Source organism: Moschus berezovskii, chromosome 26, assembly GCF_049115385.1.
Source record: "Moschus berezovskii isolate FMDL1 chromosome 26, NW_MosBer_1.0, whole genome shotgun sequence".
Taxonomy (NCBI): domain Eukaryota; kingdom Metazoa; phylum Chordata; class Mammalia; order Artiodactyla; family Moschidae; genus Moschus; species Moschus berezovskii.
The window spans coordinates 20,496,108-20,519,303 of record NC_142485.1 but is presented as its reverse complement, the minus strand read 5'-3'; the positions used below and the strand labels follow the sequence as shown (position 1 = coordinate 20,519,303).

The following is a 23,196-nucleotide window of genomic DNA, read 5'->3' as shown; positions in this document are numbered from 1 at the left end:
TGGGGATTCTCAGTCTGGAGACCCAGTGTGCCCATGGATTCTACACACCATCTGTAGATGAGTCTCAAACATGACTTTTCAAATTTAGGTACATGCTTGCTGTGAATAAATTTAAACTTTACTAATCTAGCTACATATTAAATTTACAGTAGCTTTCTCATAGTCTGTCAATATACAAAGCATATTGTGTACAATATACAAAGCAGATCACACACTGTTTGTTCTACAATAGACGTCATAAAGATGTCTTCACACCAGAAGGCTTCAGGAAACACTGCTTAGTGAAAAAGGCAAGTAACTTTAAATCCCAGTTCAGGAGTGGGGCAGACAGACCACACAGAGGGAAGGGCTTCCCGCCACAACAGAGACCCTCCACCAAGTTAGGGGGAAACCCTGAGTGTTAGAATTGCTCCTGGAAGACAGACAACTCAGAGATAAAGGGCCATCTCCTGCAAACCAGTTCACAGTACCTTGACCAAGAAAGTGCCTGCATACTTGAACAAATGATTTTAAGCCTGCCTCCATCCTTGAGGGCTAATCAGGAGTACCAATCAGGAGAGATGCAGTCCCGCAGGCCAGGTGGTCTGACAAACGCTGGGCAGCTCCTGCACCGGCTAAGTCACCAGCCACCGACCCTAGACGAGCTGAGGACGTCTCAGTCACCCTGGGACCCAACTCAGCTCTCCTCTGCCTTGCGGTCCGCCTGCACCTAAGTGGTATTAACAAGTGCCCCTCCAAGTTGCTTGCTAACCGCACCTCAGGACCAGGATCCGTCGCCCCCGCGACTGTTGGTAGAGAGAAGCGTCTCCTCCCAAGGTCTCGGGCCTCCAAGAGGCTAAATTTGCTGCCTGGTTAAACCTTGGCGGCGGGCGCATCAGAGACCCGGGCTAGAAAGCCAATCCCAGTCCCCAGGGACGCTCGGGGAAGAAAGAACCTAGGAGGGAGGGTGTGCCAAGCCCTCAGGTGCGGAGAGAGCTCCCTAACCCTGCGGCTCGAGGGCCAGAGAGGACAAGACAGCCAGTCGGTCCGCCGAGCCAACCCACCCAGCGGGCTTGTTAAAAGCTAAGGGCTGAGAAACAGGGGCCCCTCCAGATGGTCCAGCCTCGCCCTCCCGGATAAAAGGTCACCGCAGGACGGGGAGACGGGCGCACCCCTAGCGAGGGCGCCCCAAGCTCCCCTCTGCCCCCGCCCCGCAGCGTCCCTCCCCGGGGGCCCCACTCACCGGTCGTGGAGCCCCCGAGGCCGCCCAGTGCGGCCAGCACGGGAAGCAAAAGCAGAAGGAGCGCCTGGCGTCCCATGGCCGCGAGGGGACAGCGCGGGGACCCGGGCGCGCTGCGCGTGGATGCCGCGGGCGGGCGGAGCGCCCCGGGCGCCCAGGAGGCTTTAACTCGCGCTCCCGCCCCGCGAGGGGAGCGCCGGCGGCTGTGGGCGGGGTGTGCGGGGAGTTGGCGCCTCCAGATCCCCGAGAAGAGCAGCGGGGACGCAGTGGGGCTGCAGATTGAGCCGGGGCGCCTCGCACGCGTCTCCCCCGGAGGTGCTCGGTGACCGTGAGTGCCTGGCACCCTCGCGCCCCTCCTGCAGCAGGACAGCAGACGCTCAGATGATTCAAGGTCCTTGTCGCACTTAATTAAGGTAGGGATGGTCGGCCTTACTTAAGGCTTTTCAAACTTTGTTTTTTAAAAATTAAGTATCATTGATTTACAATATTGTGTTGATTTCTGCGGTACAGAAAAGTGGTTCAGTTATATATACGTTTTTATATTCTTTTCCATTACGGTTTATCAGAGGATATTGAATACAGTTCTCTGCGCTACACAGTAGGACCTTGTTGTTTGTGCATTTTATATATAATAGTTTGCATCTGCTAACTCCAAACTCCCACTCCATCGTGCCCCCATCCCTCTCCCCCTTAGCAACCATAAGTCTGTTCTCCACGTGAGCCTGTTTGTTTCCCAGATATCATTTGTGTGATATTTTAGATTCCACATGTAAGTGATATCATATGGTATTTGCCTTTTTCTTTCTTATTTCATTTAGTGTGATAATCCTAGTTCCATCCACGTTGCTGCAAATTTTACTGAACCAAACTCGGGTCTGCTTGCCCCAGGGCAGTGAGGTCAGTCTACTAATTTCAAACAGCTGGTTGTGGGAAAGGACCTTAGAGCCTTTATTACAGGGCCAAACTAGTCATAGAGGGCAGCTAGTGCTTAAAAGACCCAAACTCCCAAAGGCTTTCAGGGAAAGGGTTTTAAAGACAGAGTGAGGGAGTAGGGTTGTGGGGTGTGATATCAGCTCCTGGACATTCTTCTGATTGGCTGATGGTAAGGTAATCAGGGGTCTTCCCTTGTGGCTCAATTGGTAAAGAATCTGCCTGCAATGCAGGAGACCTGGGTTCAATCCCTGGGTTGGGAAGATCCCCTGGAGAAGGGAAAGGCTACCCACTCCAGTACTCTGGCCTGGAGAATTCCATGGACTATACAGTCCATGGGGTTGCAAAGAGTTGGACTCACTGAGCAGCTGTCACTTTCACAAGGTAATCAGGAGTCCACATCACTAACCTGGGTGCAACCGATCTGGTGTCTACTTGATTATGGGAAACATATGAATAGTTAACTTTTCTCACCTGGTGGCCCTTTTAGTATCTGCAAAACAACTCATAGGACATGGCTCAGAATAGTCTCTATAGCCCTTAAGAAACTAAAGGTCCTTGATTTTGTTTAATGGTTAAACTATTATTATTTTGTCTTGCTTCACTGTTTTCTTTTCTTTCTGAATTTTTTCCACTTTTAATTAAATGTATTCTTTGACTAAAGTTTTTTTGCAGACAGAAAGCAGGCTGAGGACACAGAGTGGGGGTAGTTGATCTGGGAAGGCCCCATAGGGTCCTGCTGAATTGTGCAAATGTCGTTATTGTTTTTTATGGCTGAATCATATTCCATCATATATATGTACCTCATTTTCTTTATCCATTCATCTGTTGAACATTTAGGTTGTTTCCATGTCTTGGCTATTGTGAATAGTGCTACTATGAACATAGGAGTGCATGTATCTTTTTGAATTGTAGTCGTATCTGGATATATGCCCAGGAGTAGGATTGTTGAATCATATGACAACTCTAGTTTTTTGAGGAACCTCCATACTGTTTGCCATAAATGGCTGCATCAACTTACATTCCCACCAACAGTGTAGGAGGGTAACCTTTTCTCTACACCCTCTCCAGCACTTGTTATTTGTGGACTTTTTTTTTTTTAAGATGTATTTTTTTAATTTTTGATGGTGCTGGGTCTTCATAGCTGCTCGCAGGCTTTCTCTATTTGTGGAGATCGGGGGCCGCTCTCCATTTGTGGTGTGCGGGCTTCTCACAGCAGTGACTTTTCTTGCTGCAAGGCTCTTCTCTTGTTGTTAGGGCTCTAGGGCGCACGGGCTCAGTAGTTGCGGCTCCCGGGCTCTAGGGCACAGGCGCAGTAGTTGCGGCTCGTGGTCACATAGTTTCTCCACAGCATGTGGGATCTTCCCAGAACAGGGATCAAACCCATGCCCCTTGCATTGGCTGGCAGATTCTCAACCACTGGACCACCAGGGAAGCCCTATTTGTGGACTTTTTAATGATGGCCATCCTGACTGGTGTGAGGTGGTACCTTTTCGTAGTTCCTTTTTTTGAATTTCAAACTATCTTTTTTAACACTTTAAAAATATATTTCAAATTTATTACTCATGCTGCATGAATGATTTTGGAATTATATTTCTTGCCAAGGTATATGTTGTGTATAGCCAAATGGAAAATATATGTGAGAAGGGGGAAAGGGGGAGCTTTCACACAAACTGACTGTCCAAGTGATTGCTGAAATAAACTTGAGGACTCAAATGAGTAATAAAAAACATAGTGTGTTCATTGTGTTAAAAAAAAACACTGTAACAATAAGACAGATAACAAAAAGCCTATAGTATCTGTGTATCAAACAAGATGGCATTGGGGCTGTGGGGCTCCCATACAGGGCTGGGAAGGTGGCCCCCTCTTCTTGGGAAACAGGCCTGGATTTCTTGGAGCCGATCCTGGACCCTGGGTGACATGTCAGCCTCCAGGACTTAGAAGGCTCTGAGCTAAAGCATCTAGGCCTGGTTGGGCCATTGTCAGGCCTCATAAGGCCCCAGTAAGGGCAAGAGGCTAAGAAGGATGGGCTTGTATATGTCAGAGGAGCGGGATGACTCAAGCAGGCTCTGTATTCTTCATCCAGTTACTGCCCCTGCACTCTTAGGGTGTCAAGCTGATCTGGCCTCTGGCTCTATTCAAGCAGCCACTTTGCCTCTCAGAATAATCAATAAAGAAAATGCTTGCCACCATGCTGGTGGGAGTAGGAACAAGAGGGTCTTAACAGATACACACTGATAGATGAGCAAGACTGTGAACAAGTTCCTGGGGGTTTTCAGGGTCAGGAGCACCTCCTTGGGAGCCCAGTCAAGAGAGACAAGTTTATCACAGGGTGTCGTCATTGTAGTTTTGCTTTGCATTTCGTTAATAATTAGCAGTGTTGAGCATCTTTTCATGTGCCTGTTGGCCATCTGTATGTCTTCTTTGGAGGAATGTCTATTTAGTTCTGCCCATTTTCAATCAAGCTATTTGGTTTTTGTTGTTGTTGAGTTGTATGAGCCATTTGTATGTTTTGGAAATTAAGCCCTTGTCGGTCTGTTGTTTGCAAATATTTATTCCAAGTCCTGTAGGTTGTCTTTTCATTTTGTTTATGGTTTCCTTTGCTATGCAAAAGCTTGTAAGTTTGATTAGATTCCATTTATTTTAGCTTTTATTTCTATTGCCTTGAAAGACTGACCTAAGAAATCATTGGTATAATTTATGTCAGAGAATTTTTTACCTTTGTTCTCTGCTAAGAGTTTTATAATGTCATGTCTTATGTTTAAATCTTTAAGGCATTTTGAGTTTATTTTTGTGTATGTGTATTCTCACTTCATTGATTTCCATTGACTGTCCAACTTTCCCAGCACCCTTTGCTAAAAAGACTTTTTCCCATTGTGTATTCTTGCCGCCTTTGTTGAAGATTAATTGACCATAGGTATGTGGGTTTATTTCTGGCCTCTCTGTTCCATTCATTCATGTGTCTATTTTTGTGCCAGTATCACACCGTTTTGATTACTGTAGCTTTTTACTATTGTCTGAAGTCTGGGAGGATTATGCCTGCTGCATTATTCTTTCCCCTCAGGATTGCTTTGGCCATTCTGGGTCTTTTATGGTTCCATATAAATTTTAGGATTATTTGTTCTAGTTCTGTGAAAATGTCATGGGTAATTTGATAGGGATCACATTAGGTCTGTAGATTGCTTTGGGTAGTATGACGATTTTAACAAGAGTCTTCCAAATCCAAGAGCATGAGATATCTTTCCATTTCTTTGAATCATCTTTGTGTTTTATAGTTCTCAACATAATAGAACTTTCACCTCCTAAGTATTTTTTTGGGGGGGAGGGGGAATGGGTTGGTATTATTTTTATGTGTCCACAAAACACCTGGAAACCTCCTAAATAAGCAGACTCTGCTCCTGCAGGTCCAGGGAGGAGCCTGAGTATCTAACAGACTCTTAAGGTGAAGGTGAAGTCACTCAGTCGTGTCCGACTCTTTGCGACCCCACGGACTATAGCCTACCAGGCTTTCCCATCCATGGGATTTTCCAGGCAAGAGTACTGGAGTGGCTTGCCATTTCTTTATCCAGAGGATCTTCGCGACCCAGGGATCAAACCCAGGTCTCCTGCATTGTAGGCAGACCCTTTACCATCTGAGTCACCAGGGAAGTCCTAGGTGATAAGTTTGTCCATTGCCCTCAGACCTCACTTTGAAAAAGCAAGGGTTTGAGGGCCACAAACCGAGGCCATCACTGTGACTGCAAACCTGCATGGGCCCCTTGCTGCCTCCTGTCTTCCCACTTGGGCAGTGAGGCCTTCTTGACCCGTGTCTGTAATGACAGCTGAGACAGCCGTCCTCTTTAGCTGGTGATCAGCACGCTGTTAATACTGATTAACAGCACAAAAGTCCTGAAAAACACTCTTCCCCTTTTAGCCTCTGTCACAGCCAGGAGGAAAATGCTTTAGTAAACAGTTGGGGGACTTCCCTGGTGGTCCAGTGATTAAGACTTCGCCTTTCAAGGCAGAGGGTGCGGATTCAATCCTCCACAGGAACCTAAGATCCCACATGCCTCAGGGCCAAAAAAATCAAAAGATAAAACAGAAGCAATATTGTAAAAGATTCAACAAAGACTTTAAAAATGGTCCACATCCAAAAAAGTTGGATATAGATGTGTATCAAATTTAAAGGCTCTGAATCAGAGTCACACATAATCCCTGTAGGATGGTAGACTTGAAGAATTCAGAGGTCATTTTACCCAAATGCTGCCATTTAGGAATGAGATGGTGGATAAAAATGAGACTGTGTGACACATGCCAGGGAGGCTCAGACCACCCTCCCACCCCCTTCCTCAGCTCAGCTGTGACATTCCTTCTTTCCAGTCCACCAGGAGAAGTAAGTGTCAGATTCTTGGAGAGAACACGATGGGGTTTGAATTTAGATGGAAACTGGCAGGGAACATTTATAGTGTCTGGGAATGAAAGGCAGCAGTAAAACACATAGAAAATCGAATTGCAAAGTGCCTTCTTAGGTTTTATTTGCAACACAGTCCTCCAACAGCTTTCTTTTAAATCATACCTCCTCTTCATTTTCACTGCTGGTCCCATCAAACCACACTTTGAAGATATCAGAATGCCATATGCTATGGAACTTTAAAGTCATTGTAGGCTCTGATTACATAAACCAATTAAAAGGACCCTTCTGCTTTTAACAAAAATCTAAGATGCATCGATTTCTGCTGAAATGTTGCTGCTTTGGAACCAGATTATTTGAGATGCTTAATGATGTTCGGTGACACAGAGGTATAAGAATATAGACCAGTTTTCCTCACTGGTCCTCAAAGAGGCATTGAAGCTAGTGGTAAGGTGCTTGGGATGGGGGTATGAAAGACCTGGGTTCTAGTCTCAGCTAAACAAGACCATATGCACACAGAAATAGCAGCTTTATTGATGGTATGGGTTAAGAGCTGATGCTCAGATACAGCCAACATCAGCTCTTAACCCATACCATCTGAGGACGCCACAGACACAGATGATAGAAATAAGTGATTTAAATAAGGTTCCTCTTTATCTTTGGGCTTCTTTGGTGGCTCAACTGTAAAGAATCCCCCTGCCAATGCAGATAATGATGCAGAGATCAATCCCTAGGTCGGGAAGATCCCCTGGAGAAGAAAATGGCAACCCACCCCAGTGTTCTTGCCTGGGAAATCCCATGAACAGAGAAGCCTGGTGGGCTACAGTCCACAGGGGTCATGAAAGAGTCAGACACTACTTAGCCACTAAGCAGGTTATCTTTAAATCATTATATTCTCTCTATTGAACGTTTTCATGCAAGTCCTATATGACAAGCATGAAAATTCACACCTTCATTGAATTCATTTAACAAATTCTCAAACACCTCCCCTGTTCCAAGCACTATTCAAGAGCAGAGGATACATCAGAGAACAAAAGCAATAAGGTTTACATTCCAGAAATGATTCAGAGGGGCAGTGGTATGTGTAGTTTGACCCAAAAGCAGAACAACAGGCCTAATGATGAAAGCAATCTATCTTGTGCTCTGTCTTCTAAACTCATCACATAGGTTGAGAAAAGCATTCTCCCTGGAGGCATTTGCCAAACCTGCAAAGGGAGGGGGAACAGGTGGTCTCGGGGACAAAGGGAGAGATCAGAGTCCAGGGAGCCTGACGCAGCTGAATTGTGGGGAGCTGAGTGCTGGAGAGGAGGGCGCCACACAGAAAAATTTCTGCACAGGGGTTCATTGGCTGAATTCTAAGCTGTCCACATACCCAGTGAGATTCTGTGGGTCCAGATGAAAAATGACCACTTAAGAGCTAGTTATAACCTGAACAACAACTGACCTTGAAAGGGTTCAAGACATTAGAGCAGTTGTTGAACACCTGAAACATTCTGTAGATGCCTACAAGGCCACTAGCCCTTAAGTAAAGACTACTCATAAAATTATTAAGGACCACCCCCCAACCAAAGAGGTTTCTAGGTGACAATCAGAGAGGTACAGTATTTCCCTGTACCTATCAATATTTTCTATATCATATATTAAAACAGAATTTTAAACATGATTAATTCAAACAGAATAATAAATTGATTACATGTTAACAGAAATGACATATTTTTATGAAAAATAATCACACTTTCCAAACTACAAAAAAAATTAGAGCGGTGGCAGGATTTTACATTTTTGAAAATCTTTTTAATGAGACTGATAGAAGACAGCTGTATTTTCATATGTGGTTTTGCATTCAATCTGTTATGATATGTTGTTTTGGTTGCCGTATAAGAGGAAAATCTGGCCTCACACTGATATGTGTTGGCCACAGAAATATTTCACAAGCCTTTTCAGATCATTGTAAATATTCTTCTTTGTTACTGTTATGGGTTCAATAGTGTTTCCCCCCAGAAAGGAAGTCCTAACTCCTAGGACTTCAGTATGTTGACCGTACTTGGAACTAGGTTCTCTACAGATTTCATCAAGTTCAGACGAGGGCATTAGCGTGGTTCCTAATACATTTTGACTGGTGGGTTGATAAGAGGAAATTTCAGACACAGACATGCAGAGAAGGAAAACACTGGGAAGAGAAAAAGACACAAGGAGATGGTTATGAGAAGGTGGAGACAGAGTTGGAAATTAGGCTGCCACAAGCCGAGAACCATCTGGGGCCACCAGAGGCTAGGAGAGGCAGGGAAGAATTCTTCCTCTCGAGCAGCGGTCCCCAGCCTTTTTGGCACCAGGGACCGGTTTCGCGGAAGGCAATTTTTCCACTTACTAGGATTGCAGGGAATGGTTTCGAGACGATTCAAGCACACTGCATTTATTGTGTACTTTAGTTCTGTTGTTATTACATCAGCTCCACCTCAGATCATCAGGCACGAGATCCTGAAGGTTGAAGACCACTGATGGAGCCTTCAGAGAGCTCGTGCCTGCTTAACTTCAGACTTCTGGCTTCCACAATGTGACATTAATACGTTTATGTTCTTCTAAGCCAACTAGTTTGTGGGTTATGTCAGCTCTATGAAAGTAATGTAGATACCAAGACTTAAGAAATTTCTCAAAGGTTAGCTGTCGTGTGAAATCTGAAACCGTATCAACAAGCATTTCGTACTGTCTTTATTAAAATCTATTGGCCTGTTTTATACTGTGGGTGGATCTTCTAACCATGCAAAACTGTAACTTCATATTTTGCTCATTTGAAAAATATTGGTTCATTAAGTTACGTTGATATTCCAAATGTTGACACCTTCCACTGTACAATATTTTGAAAATTGAACTTGTTAAAACAATTTCTGATGACATTTGTAGCGATGTTAACTATTGGGAAGCTATCAAGCTCATGATGATGGATTCGAAAATTCTAATTTTCCCTTGAAAGCTCAAATTCTATCATTGGGAAAAAAAATGTCATTTTCCTTAAAGTGACACATACTCACTCTTTGTTTTTTGAGAAACATGTGTGCCAAGCACACAAATCTTAATAACCAGATGTCTATCAGTCATTCTTTCCAGTAAAAATGATATTCTGTGAAAAGAGTGGCTAGGTATGCTTGTAACTGCAGAAGTTTTTTTCCTCCTCAAATCTTGACATTCAGCAGAAGGGCTTATACAAACTTCCCATGTAGTATTGTGTGCTGTGTTATGCTGATGTAATAGCAGTGTTAAAAAGCCTATGCCCTTCAGGGTTAAAATTTAATAAAGTTAATAATTTTTACTACATCATTAAATATATTCTTAAGTGAGACAGGTATATTTTACACATTATTAACTGGGGATTATCTGTAGAAACTAAGGCCTTTGCTATGTAAAGTAAATATTGAACTGTCTCCAATTAATTAATGTTCAGGTAACAAAAGACGTATTAATATGTCTCTGATCAATCAGTTGTTAAAACTCAAAGCGTGTAGTGGTGAAAGGTAAAATGACCACTAGTACGGGTTGGTGCTACCACCTTGATGCATACTAAGGAGTCAGTAGTTTTATCCACCACTGGTTTTTTGCTTTTTTTTTTACCATCAGTGTAAATATCAGCACACCAAAAAGGTGCATCGTACTTTGGTTTTATTTTGGAAACAGTTTTGACCTTGGAGGCCTACAAACTATACTTTTAGATTACAGAGATTTTTGCTTTGTTTTTCGTTTTTTGACCTCAGACTTGCACCAAGTGTTAAGCAGGATGTGAAGCATCTGGAACTCTCATCTTTTGCTGGTGAGGATGTAAAATAGAACAACCAGTTTAGGAAAACAGACTGCTTCCTGTGAAATTAAACATCGACTCTATATGTGACTCAGCAATCCCTCTTCCAGATATTAAACCAAGAAAAAGGATGTGTCCATAAAAAGACTTTCGCATTAATACACATTAATTTTGTAGCTACTTTATTCACTCTGGCCCTCAACTGTAATCACACAGATGTTCATCAAAACGTGAATAGTTCAGCAACGTGTGTGGTGTAGCCAAACAACAGAATACTATTCAATGTTTTAAAAAAAGGACAACTATTGATATGTCCGATAACATGGATGAATCTCAGAAACATTGTGTTAAGCAAAGTAGACAAACCCAAAAGAATACACATTGTATGATTCCATTTATATGATGGTCTAGAACAGAAAAACTAAACTATGGTTTTAGAATTCAGACTACTGGTTGCCTGAGACTGGTGACATTAACTGGAAAAATATACAAGGAAACTTTTGGAGTTGATGGAAATACTTTATATCTTGCATGAGATAGTGGTTGCACAGCTATATTGATTTGTTGAAACTCATTTAACTGTCTGCTTAAAACAAAGGCATTTTATTGTAAACTATACTTGAAGAGATTTTTTTGATTGTTTTTTAAATGATTAGGCTCAGTTGACTTCTTTTTTTAACTTGAATCCTAGCTCACCTTTAAAGGATAAATAATTTGAAAACTATTAAGACAATCTGTTAAAAAATTACACATCAGAGAAAAATATGGAAATAGTGCCAATTTGTCTTATGAGATTAGCGTAATTTTAATTCTTCATAATAGACAAGCTTTACACATGAAAATGGAGGTAAAAGTCTGCAAAAATTAAGTAGTAATATAACTAAATGAAATTATGTCAAGTAGTTTAAAAGAACATAATACTAAATAGCTAGTAGGGTTTATTCTGGTCATGCAAATTTGATTCACCATTAAGAAGGTTATTAATTACTGTAAATATTAAAGGATTAATACTATATTATCCATATAATTAGTAAATATAAATATATGCTCAAAATCTCAATGAAATTCAGCAGCCATTCATAAATTTTTACAAGAAATAAAATAGGAATAGAGAAAGGAGTATAAGACTAAATGAAAACAACAGCCAGCATCATAATAAACAATGAAATGCTAACGCACTACTTCCATGATTATTCTGCCTTGTCTTAGAAACTCTAGCTAATGCAGGAAGATAAAATAAGTATAATAAAATGTATTAGAAAATAAAGAAAATATTTGCTACATAAATAAAACTTAATAAACATTAAGTTATGCTGAAACTAATGAGAGACCTTCCTAGTGGTCCAGGGGTTAAGATTCTACACTTCCAGTGCAGGAGGTACAGGTTCCGTCTCTGGTCAGGGAACCAAAACCCCACGTGAGCTTCCCCCCACAAAAAACAATAAGAGAATATGATAATATGCCTGCAAGCAATGTAACAGTTGGTATCTTCTCTCTATGCTATCAAATAAAGCAGTCAAAGTGGAAAAGCAAAAAAAATAAAGGATATATACTAAAAGTACAGGATATATACTAAAGCTATAAAAGCGTATTGACTTTTATTAAGTATATATTAGATATAGTATATTTCTATTAATGAAGTGTATATATATATATGTATACATATTTTGAGATATGAAGACCTTAATCGCATAAACATTTTGATTACATGGTAAACAATATACTCAAAATATTGAAAGACTTTCTTATTACGGGGTCATGCTACTGTTCCTTCTGATGTTATTGCAGTCTTTTTATACTTCTGTTCCCTAATACCCTTGAGGTTCAAGGCAAGAACCTTGCCTTAATAATCTTTGTGCTCCAGCATCTAACACATCTTTGATATATGATAAACAAAGAATCAACAATTGTTTGTGAGTGAGTGAGTGAGTGTGTGAGTGAGTGACTTCTAAACAGAGGAGCCAGCTGTTCTGTTCCCGTTGAGGGCACTTGTACTGGCCCAGGAGCTCCAGAAGCTGGTGTGCAAAGGGGTAACTGACCTTTGGTGTGGCCCAACAAGGCACATCTTCCAGTCTCCTAGGGGGGCTTCCTGATCCAAATGTGATGGTTAATTTTGTGTGTCCACTTGACTGCCTCAGAGATGCCCTGATAGCTGAGAAACCATTATTTTCGGGTGTGTCCAAGAGTGTTTCCAGAAGCGAAGAGATTAGCATTTGAATGAGTATACTGAGTAAAGAACACCCACCATCTCCCATGTGGGTGCGCATCCACAGTCCACTGAGGGACCCCATAGAACAAAAAAGCAGAGGAAAGGCGCACAAGCATGCTGTCCTTGAGCAGGAATGTCCATCTTCTCCTGCCCTCCAGCAGCAGAAGCCTTGGACTTGGACAGTTTCACCAGCAGGCCTCCAGTTCTCAGGCCTTCTTATTTGGACTGAATTGTAGCACTGACTTTCCTGGTTCTCCATCTTGTGAATGGCATCTCATACCATATCTGAACCCCTATAAGAATGTGAGCCAATTCCCATAACAAACTTTCTCTTACAGGTCTAAATCCCTGGAGGAGGGTATGGCAACTTACCCCAGTATTCTTGCCTGAGAATCCCCATGCAAAGACCTGACGGGCTATAGTCCATAGGGTCACAAAGTCAGACATGACTGAAGTGACTTAGCACGCACGCACATAGATCTAAATGCATCCTATTGGCTGTTTCTCTAGTGGTTAGCAGTTCCGTTCCGTCGCTCAGTCGTGTCTGACTCTATGCGATCCTGTGGACTGTAGCCTACCAGGCTTCTCCGTCCATGGGATTCTCCAGGCAAGAATACTGGAGTGGGTTACCGTTTCCTTCTCCAGGGGATCTTCCCGACCCAGGGATCGAACCCGGGTCTCCCGCATTGGAGGCAGACGCTTTAACCTCTGAGCCACCAGGTACTTTAGTCATTAAGTCATGTCCAACTCTTGCGATCCCACAGGCTGTAGCCTGCCAGCCTCCTCTGTCCATGGGGTTCTCCAGGTAAGAATACCGAAGTGGGTTGCCATTTCCTTTTCCAGGAGATCTTCCTAACTCAGGAATCGAACCCAGGTCTCTTGCATTGCAGGCAGATTCTTTACCAACTGAGCTATGAAAGAAGGTGCCTGTTTCTCTGCAGAACCCTCATACAGCTGTGTCAGGAAACGAACGCCATTCTGAATTGGAACTCCGTGTAAAACCAAAATCTAGACTTTAGCCCCTGGGCCTCTAGAGTAGATAATTTTTTTTGCATGTTCAGGACTCTGCCTAGAAAAATTTTGTATTTGTTCTCCTATATATATATGTATGCTAACAAGATATTTGCATTTCTGGTCATATCCCAAAATTTCAACTTGTATAAACAAAATAAGAGAGAAGAATCATGTAACATAATTTGCAATGCTGGACACTTAGAGTTGGAATCTATTTATACAGAAAAACTTAAAAGTATTTTCATTCTGAAAGTTTATATTTTCACTGATTTTCTGAAACTCAGTGTCTAGTGAAACTGAACCAATATTTTAGTAACCAGTGTCTTCCTTATAAGGATATGTGCTAAGCTGCTTCAGTCATGTCCAACTCTTTGCCACCCTGTGGACTGTAGCCTCTCAGGCTCCTCTGTCCATGGGCTTTTTCAGGAGAGAATACTGGAGGGGGTTGCCATTTGTGCACACAGGATATACACAACAAATGTTAAATTGGGTTGAACTTCTGTTGATCTGCTATTGAGGTATTTTTTCCCCCTTAATCCTGTTTTTAATTAATGCCTAAACTTTCTAATCAGATGTGGAAAATAAGTGTTGTCATGAAAACTAAAAGATACTTTATGACTTCAGTTGATTTGAAACTAATCTTTAAACGTCTCATGACTATCATCAGTAATAATAAATTTGCACGCACTCTCAGCTCTTTCTGATTTAAAGGGAAAATAATGTTAAGGTGCACCACCCTTCTTCCCATTCAGTAGACACTTCCATAATTTTAAGGAGCACCCAGCACTGGAGATTAGATATAATTTAAGATACATGTCCTACAGTTTCCCATCCCTGTGACTGCAGTGCGATGTGATCCGTGTGACGGGGGACACCTGGATGTTCTGTAAAAAGAGGAGGAGACAGAGACGGGTCTGGGAGAGGCATGATCTGGCAGGCTTCACAGAGAGTGTGACACGGAGCAAATTTCTGAAATATATTATGCAAATTAAGAACCTTCCAGGCAGACAACAGAAAAACACAAAGGCCTGGAAGCATGTTCTGAGAAACTGCTGCCTCTGCAGAATGGCTGGAGTGAGGGTTCTCACCAGGTGATGGACAGCCATGAAGCTAGGCAAATGGGCAGGTCCCAGGGTAGGAAGTGCCATGGACTACAGCAAGGAAAGTTCTGGGGGACCTTTGGGACAGTTTATAGTAGTTGTTCATCTGCTAAGTCATGTTCTATTCTTTGTCCTCCCGTGGACCTCAGGCTTCCCTGCCCGTCACGATCTCCCTGAGTTTGCTCAAACTCACATTCATTGAGTCAGTGATGCCATCCACCACCTCATCCTCTGTTGTCCCTTCTCCTCCTGCCCTCAATCTTGCGCAGTATCAGGGTCTTTTCCAGTGAGTCAGCTCTTCGCATTAGGTGGCCAAAGTATTGGAACTTCAGCATCAGTCCTTCCAATGAATATTCAGGGTTGATTTCCTCGCAGTCCAACGGACTCTCAAGAGTCTTCTCCAACACCACAGTTCAAAAGCATCAATTCTTCGGCGATCAGTCTTCTTTATGGTCCAACTCTCACACCTGCCCTTGCCTGCTGGAAAAACCATAGCTTTGACTGTATAGATCTTTGTCAGCAAAGTACTGTCTCTGATTTTTAATATGCTGTCTAGGTTTGTCACAAATTTTCTTTTGTAGTAGGGGAGGGGCCTAAACTGTTCAAAAGAACAGTTTAATCATAATCAACGTATAGTTATAGTGGAATTTCTTTCTGTATGTGACTAGTAAAGTGGTCCTGCAGAAAATTTTCAGAGTTCCAAAAACAAAAAGTAAACATGTTATGGAAATGTCATAGTAAATTCGTAGCCTTCTGGGAGGACTGCTCTGAACCTCCTCAAGACTTCCCAGGAGCAGTGATTTAGAGAGAACACCTTGGCCATCTTTTCCATAGCATCTTGGGAAGGAGAAGGCAAGGGAGCTGAGGGTAGGAAGAAGGAAGGAGAGAATTAGGGCTGCAGCTTGGTTGAGACTGGGTCATTCGAGGTGATAAGCTGGCATTCTAAAGCCAGTTCTAAGTAGGAGTACATGGATTTCCCTGGTAGCTCAGTTGGTAAAGAATCTGCCTGTAATGCAGGAGGCCCCTGGTTCAATTCCTGGGTTGGGAAGATCCACTGGAGAAGGGATAGGCTACCCATCCCAGTGTTCTTGGGCTTCCCTTGTGGCTCAGCTGATAAGGAATCCACCCGCAATGCGGGAGACCTGTGTTCGATCCCTGGGTTGGGAAGATCCCCTGGAGAAGGGAAAGGCCACCCACTCCAGTATTCTGGCCTGGAGAATTCCATGGACTGTATAGTCCATGGGGTCGCAAAGAGTCGGACACGACTGAGCGACTTTCACTTTCACTTCAAGTCAGAGTACAAAGATTCCAACTAATGCCAGGCTGAGAGCATCAAGAGGGGACCCAGCTGGAGTTACCCTAGGAGTTCTGATTAGATGGGGGCAGTGATCCAGCAACTGAAGACAAAAGAACCCGCACATGCTGCAGGCTTCCCTTCACTGGCCCCAGGAGAAGCATGGAGCCACCATAAACAGAATCGGCCAGGAAAGAAATGGTCTGGAGACCAGAATCGGCAACCACATTTATTTCAAAACCCACTGGCCAGAGATTTTTTAATGTTTTTTTCGTTGTGGTGAAAGTCACATGATACAAAGCATACTATTTTAACTATATTCTACAATACAGTTTAGTGGGGCCATAGACTGCTTAATAACATCAATGTTCATAATTAGGACCTCAATATATTTTGAGTTATGAAAGATATTTTGAAATATTGTGAAATGGTATAGAACAGGACTGTTACTATAAAGCAGTACTGTGTTGATTTTTTGCCACTTGGTGTCTGGGCCCCTTCCCAGGAGCACCTGGATTTCCTTGTGGAGAATTACCTCCTCCCTGCTGTGGTCTTGGTGGGAGCCCAGTCCCCACCTCTTACCAGTGACCAAAGACAGATTGTTTTTCTGTCCTCCCCAGCCTGGCAGGAAGTAGGCACCTAGCTTGGTTGATCCATCTCCCCTGGGACTTGAAATTTGGAGCCAGAAATATTCTTGACCTTGAGGGAAGGCGTTCAGTCTTTGTCCATTACATGAAACAATGTTTTTTTTTTAATAGATGCACCTGCATGAGTTCCTTCTATCCTTAGTTTGTTTGGTAATTTTATTGTGAAAAGGAGTTAGATCCTGTTAAGTGCCTCTTCTGCACCTATCAAGATGATCGTGTGATTCTGATCCTTTATTCCGTTCACATTGCAGAAAGAAATTGTGACCCACTCCAGTATTCTTCCCTGGGAAATCCCATGGACAGAGGAGCCTGGCAGTCTACCGTCCATGGAGTTGCAAGAGTCGGACACAACTTAGCAACTAAACCAACACCACCACCATTCTATTAATATGGTGCATTATGCTGATCTACTTTTCAGATGTTAAACCCATTTTGGGGTCAGTCTCAGCCTATTAATAGTGATGCCTGGGGCACTCACCTGGGCTGTGTGACTGGCAGCCCCCATGGAGAGTTTCCAGAGCACAGCCAATGTGTTGCTGGACCAGCCCTTGTGGATTTTATTATGATTGCAGGAAGCACCTCAAAACAACCACCAGAGAGAGACCTTTGAAAAAACAAGGCTTATTTCTCACAGGTCCCAGAGGCACTGTGAAGTCTCGATAGAGCAAGTGTGGACCTGGGGTTCTGCCTTTATTGAGGTTGGCAGTGGGGGACCTCATGTTTTGAGGCTTCATTCTTTATTGGTGAATTTTAAATGTATGAAGAGGAATTAAAGTGCAGGAATGGAAAAGTAGACTAGTGGTCAGTTATTTAAGTCCCTGAGTGCTTTCTAAAAAGGGGAGCCGCATGGGTGGGGTGGCCTGGTTTTTGTGTGGTTATATATTTGGCAATGTGTTTTGTCGAGATACCGTCCTTCCAAGTGGATGCCTGACAATCAAAAACCTTAATGTCAGGCTTTCAGAGTATCACAAAATAAATAATAATAAGAGTTTCCAGTACAGCCAACCTTGCATTCCTGGAATAAATTCATCCCACTTGGTCATAAATATACATTTGTATTAAAGAAATATAGTGTGGTTAATGGACTGTACCCCCTCCATTGACTAATGAGAACATGAGTGTGTAGTCAGCATAGTATATATATATATGATAATCTAATAAACACTGTGACTTCTGAATGCTGGGTGCTGACAAAAGTTTGAAAATGTGCAATTAATAATAAATAATAATTAATAAATGATATGGTAAATTGTGATGAAGCATAATACTTTAAAAATTGATACTAAAATGATTTATTTGGTGTTGTGTGTGTGCATGCTCAGTCATGTCTAACTCTGCGAGCCCATGGTCTATAGCCTACCAGGCTCCTCTGTCCATGGGATTTCCCAGGCAAGGATACTGAAGTGGGTTGTCATTTCCTTCTCCAGGGGATCTTCTGGACCCAGGGATTGAACCCGAGGTCTCTTGAATTTCCTGCATTGGCAAGTGGGTTTATTTATCAGCTGATTTGGTGTTAGGTGCATTTTATTTTCTAACTTTGGCATTTGCTAATTTATGTATGTTTAAGCATGACTGAAGCGACTCAGCAGCAGCAAGCACAGTGAATCTCCATCAGCGAGTTGATTCACCACCTTACCCTCTGGCAGGCTGGGTAGCAGAGAACTGTGTGGGTATCCATGTATGTATTAACAGCTAAAAGGAAGAAATATTGAATGATGACATGCCAGGCAATATCATCCTGAAAAGATTTTAGGAAAGAGGTGAAATTTAAGCAGCGATTTGAAAAGGGAAGGAAGCTTGCTACAGAGGACCATTTATGCAGCAATCCCAGTCCGTGTTAATTTTCATCACTGTTGATTTGGCAAATGTGGCAAACTAAATTACTTTGGAAGAACCCATCTGTTTGAGTATAAATACCAGAGAATCACCTTTTCCGCGCCTCCCTTGCTGGTGTCCATCTGGGCCATCTGATTAACAGATTGCTAATGTACTCTGGTGTGACATGAGGCGTTTTAGAAGCTGCTATCCTTGTCCCATTCTAAGTGACAACCCACTTCTACACCAGTGATTGGAACCATGTTTCTAGGGGAGTCTTCCATTCCGTGGAGCCATTTGATTGCACTTCTTGCCCAAATTTGTGTCACTTAACGCTTTCCCTTTAACACATACTCTCCATTTCTAACGAGCCTCTAAAATGTCGTTGTCACTGGTCAAAAGGAGTCATCCTGACTGCTTTTGCTGTTTCTCCAAAGAGTGTACCCCAGGGACTCAGGGTAGAAGACCTTAAAGGGAAAGAGAAAGAAAAAATAGCACAGCCATTATTGGTGTGTCACTTACCGATATTATTCTTCATCTTCAAAAGTGTAGTGGCAAAGGTCAGCGTAGAATCATCACCAACAGGGACCACCAGTGGTACAGATAGAGACTGCAGAGCTGCAGCCTCCGGTTTGGGGTCAGTCTGTTCACACATTAAGTTTCTAACAAGAAAGACAGCAGTTAGTCTTCTGTACCTTTGCCCAGCTTGTTCAACCAGGTGCTCGCCAGGCTGTTATCCCACCTCTGGCACCTGCTTTCTCTGGCATCTCTGTGCTGCCTCCTTACGCACACCGGCCCCTCCCCATCCCTCCTGCACACCCTTCTCAGCGGGCTTGCACTGTGATCAAAGTGTTGGGCAGCTGTTCATTTTTCTGCAGCAGGTTACTCTCTGGTAAGCTTGCAAGTACTCTTAATTCCTTTACTCCTAATGAAAGCTAGATCTTGAATTACTCAGCAGTTTTCTTTCTCTGCTGCTTTTCACCCAGTCCTTCAGGATCGTGGCTCAGGGAGAGATACAGTTATCAGACTTTGTTAGTTTTATTAGCTGTCCGATTTTGAAAGTGTGACTTCATACTTCATTTACCAAATGTTTTTTCTTCCTCCCGTCCCGTCCTTTCTTTTCTTTTTTCCTTTCTTTCTTTTTGTTGTTGGGGGAGTAGAATGAAGATTCTCATTCCCTACCTCAGATCTACTGGAAAGAAATGTACATAATAAGAAGGTCCCAGATAATATGTCTATTTCGGTCCCCAACCTTTCTGGCACCAGAGACAGGTTTCATGGAGGACAATTTTTCCACAGACCAGAGCGGGGTGGGTGGGGGGCATTGTCTCGGGATGATTCAAGTGTATTACATTTATTGAGCACTTTATTTCTATTATTATGACATCAGCTCACCTCAGATCATCAGGCATTAGATCCCGGAGGTTGGAGACCCCTGCCTTAAAGCATGCCCTGGGCCACTGCCCCCAGCCATGGATACCTGCTGGCATATTATACTTACCATGTCTGTTGAGTTTCTCTAGCAAGAAGGTGGGGTGGGGGATGCAGGGTCCAGAAATGCAGGCTTAACCTGACATCTTCTCAGATCCGTTTGTTGTCAGTTTTCAAGAGTGTCTTTAGATGTTTGTAATAGTATGGTTTTCGATTTATAGAATGCCAAAGTTTAAAAAGATCTGTAAGAGGTCCAATTTACACTGATTGTATAAATGAACACATAAGCTAAGAAGCTTAATAAATTTCATAGAACAAATTTCTTGCAGATTTCTTTGATGCAGATTTCTTGCATCAGGGCAAGTAAAGAACGTCTAGATTATTGTTCTCTGTCTTCATTTTCACTGTATCCATCTCTGAGCAGTAATTTTTGTAGTTGTTCTGTAAACAAATACTAATCTTCAGATATAACCAGGGCAAACCTAAACCAGAAGCAAATCAAAACAACAAAAACTCGCCGTGGTTTTCAATAACCTGACTTATGGGGGGGCTGCGGGAACCCACCCCATAAAGAGGCAGCCAGGGAGGAAGGGTGAGCAGGCTGGCTAAAAAGAACAGGTTTGTTTCTGTTGGGGGTTCTGTTAGCAGACAAAACAGGAAAGAACTTTACTAAGAAACGTAGGGGCTTCCCTGGCAGTCTAGTGGTTAGGATTCGGCGCTTTCACTGCCAGTGGCCTGGATTCAGTCGCTGGTTGGAGAAGTAAAATCCTGCAAACCCCGAGTCATGGCAAAAAACAAAACAATAAAACAATGAGAAAACCCCTTTAGCCATTTTCACCAAGAATAAGAGAGAGGACACAAATTATCAACGTGGAGAGGGAAGGGAGGAGGGGGTCACTGTAGACTAACCCTTTCCCAGGTGGGAAAAAGATGTCTCAGGTGAAATCGACAAATTCCTTCAAAGACACAAAGTGTAAGATGCAACAGAAGTTTTAAAAACTAAGGGATGACCAAAAATAAATCAGACATGTGCACACTGAATAATATCAGATGAAACGAGGTGCAGAAGCAGTAACTCTGATAACAGTTGTGGGAGAGCCATATGGCTTTGCAAGTGATGAGGAATCATCCGATGCCTCCTTGTCTCCTGTCTACCCCGGGAGGGTCTGCATGGTTTCCTTAGCAACCCAGTCAAACGGGGAGAGCTTGTTCCAGCATAAGTACTGTGAACAACGGCTGTCACAGGCCATCATTTGGAAGCTGTCACTCATTAAGTGTCAAACTTAGCCAAGATAACTCCTTGTGGCTGAGAAGGACAGTCTGACTTTTTTTTTTTAACTTAAACATGAGTGCATCATTCTCTGGAGTTTGTATTCGTGATCTCAGATCTCTTCATGAATACTGAAGAACAGATTGTTGTTTAGTCGCCAAATCGTGTCCTACTCTGCAACCCCATGGACTGCAGCACAGCAGGCTTCCCTGTCTTTCAACATCTCCTGGAGCTTGCTCAAACTCATATCCATTGAATCAGTGATGACATCCAACCGTCTCATCCTCTGTTGCCCTCTTCTCCTTCTACCTTCAATCTTTCCCAGCATCAGGGTCTTTTCCAAGGAGTGAGCTCTTTGCATCAGGTGGCCAAAGTATTGGAGCTTCAGCTTCATTATTAGTCCTTCCAATGAGTATTCAGGGTTGGATAACTTCAAATGATGTGTTAAATCCACAAAAATTATGGCTGTGAAAGTCTTCCAGGTCTGTTTTGCCAGTCACAGTAAGTGAATAGACGGTCCACTGTGATACAGGGCTGGCTTTTTTCCACGTCTGAGTTTCTGCTGCCACCTGCAGTTTCCATCTGGACACAGCCTAGAAAAATGCTACTTCTCACACTTGCCAAAACGTCCCTTAAGTACTGTATATGTTGCAAATTGCACAGTGGATTTACCAATATGAAGGCTCTATGAATACAGTGAGTGCCCCGTGTAGGAATTTCAGGCAGACATGTACATGTTAGGCAAAGCAGTGGGATAATGAACCCATAGGAGGAGCATCTTCCTTTGCCAGGCTCTGAGATGACCTCGGAGTGAGGAATCCAGGGTTCACACCATCTCCCCAGCCTGGAAATTCAACTTTGGCAGCCCGTCTTCAAAACACAAAAGATCTGATATAATTGCTGCGTGCGTGCTAAGTCACTTCAGTTGTGTCTGACTCCTTGCGACCCCATGGACTATAGCCCGCCACATTCCTCTGTCCATGGACTTCTCCAGGCAAGAATACTGGAGTGTGTTTCCATGCCCTCCTCCAGGGTATCTTCCCGACCCAGGGATCAAATCCATGTCTCTTTTGTCTCCCGCATTGGCAGGTGAGTTCTTTACCACTAGTGCCACCTGGGAAGCCCCAATTGCTGCAGAGTAGAGATGCCCAACTTAAAAAAATAATCTCTATTGTCAAAAGTACATAAGGTTTAATTGAGGAGAATGATCAAATTATTTCACCACTGGAATCCTCAGCTTCAGAGAACTAAATGAAATAAACCCCTGTAGATGATAATCATTTCAAGCTTTCCATTTCAGTGGCCAAGAGATGATAGGCTAATTGTATTTGCCAGTATTTGACACTGTGAAACTGAAAAGAATTTCTCCACAAATGTGCCTTTCTAGTGACATGAGACTTTCGATTTTACTGGTTATAAATAATTGCTGTTGACAGTTTATACTGACAAGTGTTTGAGCTGTTGTCAGTAAGATGTTCATTTTACTGACTTTTTTTTTTCCTTAGGTGTATATCGTGACTGAAATGTAAGTAGTTCAGAGTGTAAATATTATTGGGTTGGCAGAAAAGTTTGTTCTGGTTTCTCTGTAACATCATACATAAAAAAGCCACAGGAATTTTTTGGCCAACCCGATAATTGAGCGGTAACTCTTAGCTTCCTGCTGAGTGGCCACAGAGCAAGCAGCTTTCTGTCTGAGTCACAGGATTATGAGAGAATTAAGGAACATGCTACAGACAGCTTCGGTTGGTATTTTAGTAAGTTATTAAGAAAGCCTAAGAACAGCTGCAAGTTTCTTTAGAGATGGTTGTCTAAATCTCTCCAATGGGTGCCCATTGTAAGTGGGTAAGTGAAAGGTCTGTATATGCAACCAGGGAAACGCTCTCCACGCAGCCCCTTCCTCAATCCAGCTCCATACATCTGCAGCCAGACTTATACCCTTATGGCAAGAAAGGGGGACACTGACTCCTCTAGGGAACTCTGACATTGAGATGCTCCCCAGTGAAGTGGTGAGGTCCCTTCCCAGTCATGCTCCAGTAAAGCCCACCAGACACTCGCCTCATAAAACACACAAGTTACAATCAGCTCAG

The 23,196-nt window shown here is 42.9% G+C and overlaps 1 protein-coding gene and 1 non-coding gene across 4 annotated transcripts in view; one reads left to right on the top strand and one right to left on the bottom strand.

Annotated features, from left to right (window-relative positions):
- The window catches only part of LOC148773755 (low-density lipoprotein receptor-related protein 2-like), a 40,288-nt gene extending 38,990 nt beyond the window's left edge, over positions 1-1,298 (bottom strand). For all 3 annotated transcript variants that reach the window (XM_088832657.1, XM_088832658.1, XM_088832659.1), the window contains exon 1: positions 1,223-1,298. In XM_088832657.1, coding sequence (XP_088688783.1) covers positions 1,223-1,298 — 76 coding nt within the window. The remainder of the gene's footprint in view (positions 1-1,222) is intronic.
- A 14,329-nt stretch (positions 1,299-15,627) lies between these two features.
- TRNAY-GUA (transfer RNA tyrosine (anticodon GUA)) lies at positions 15,628-15,700 on the top strand. Its single transcript has one exon. It is a non-coding gene; the product is annotated as a tRNA-Tyr (tRNA).
- Positions 15,701-23,196: the final 7,496 nt, after the last annotated feature.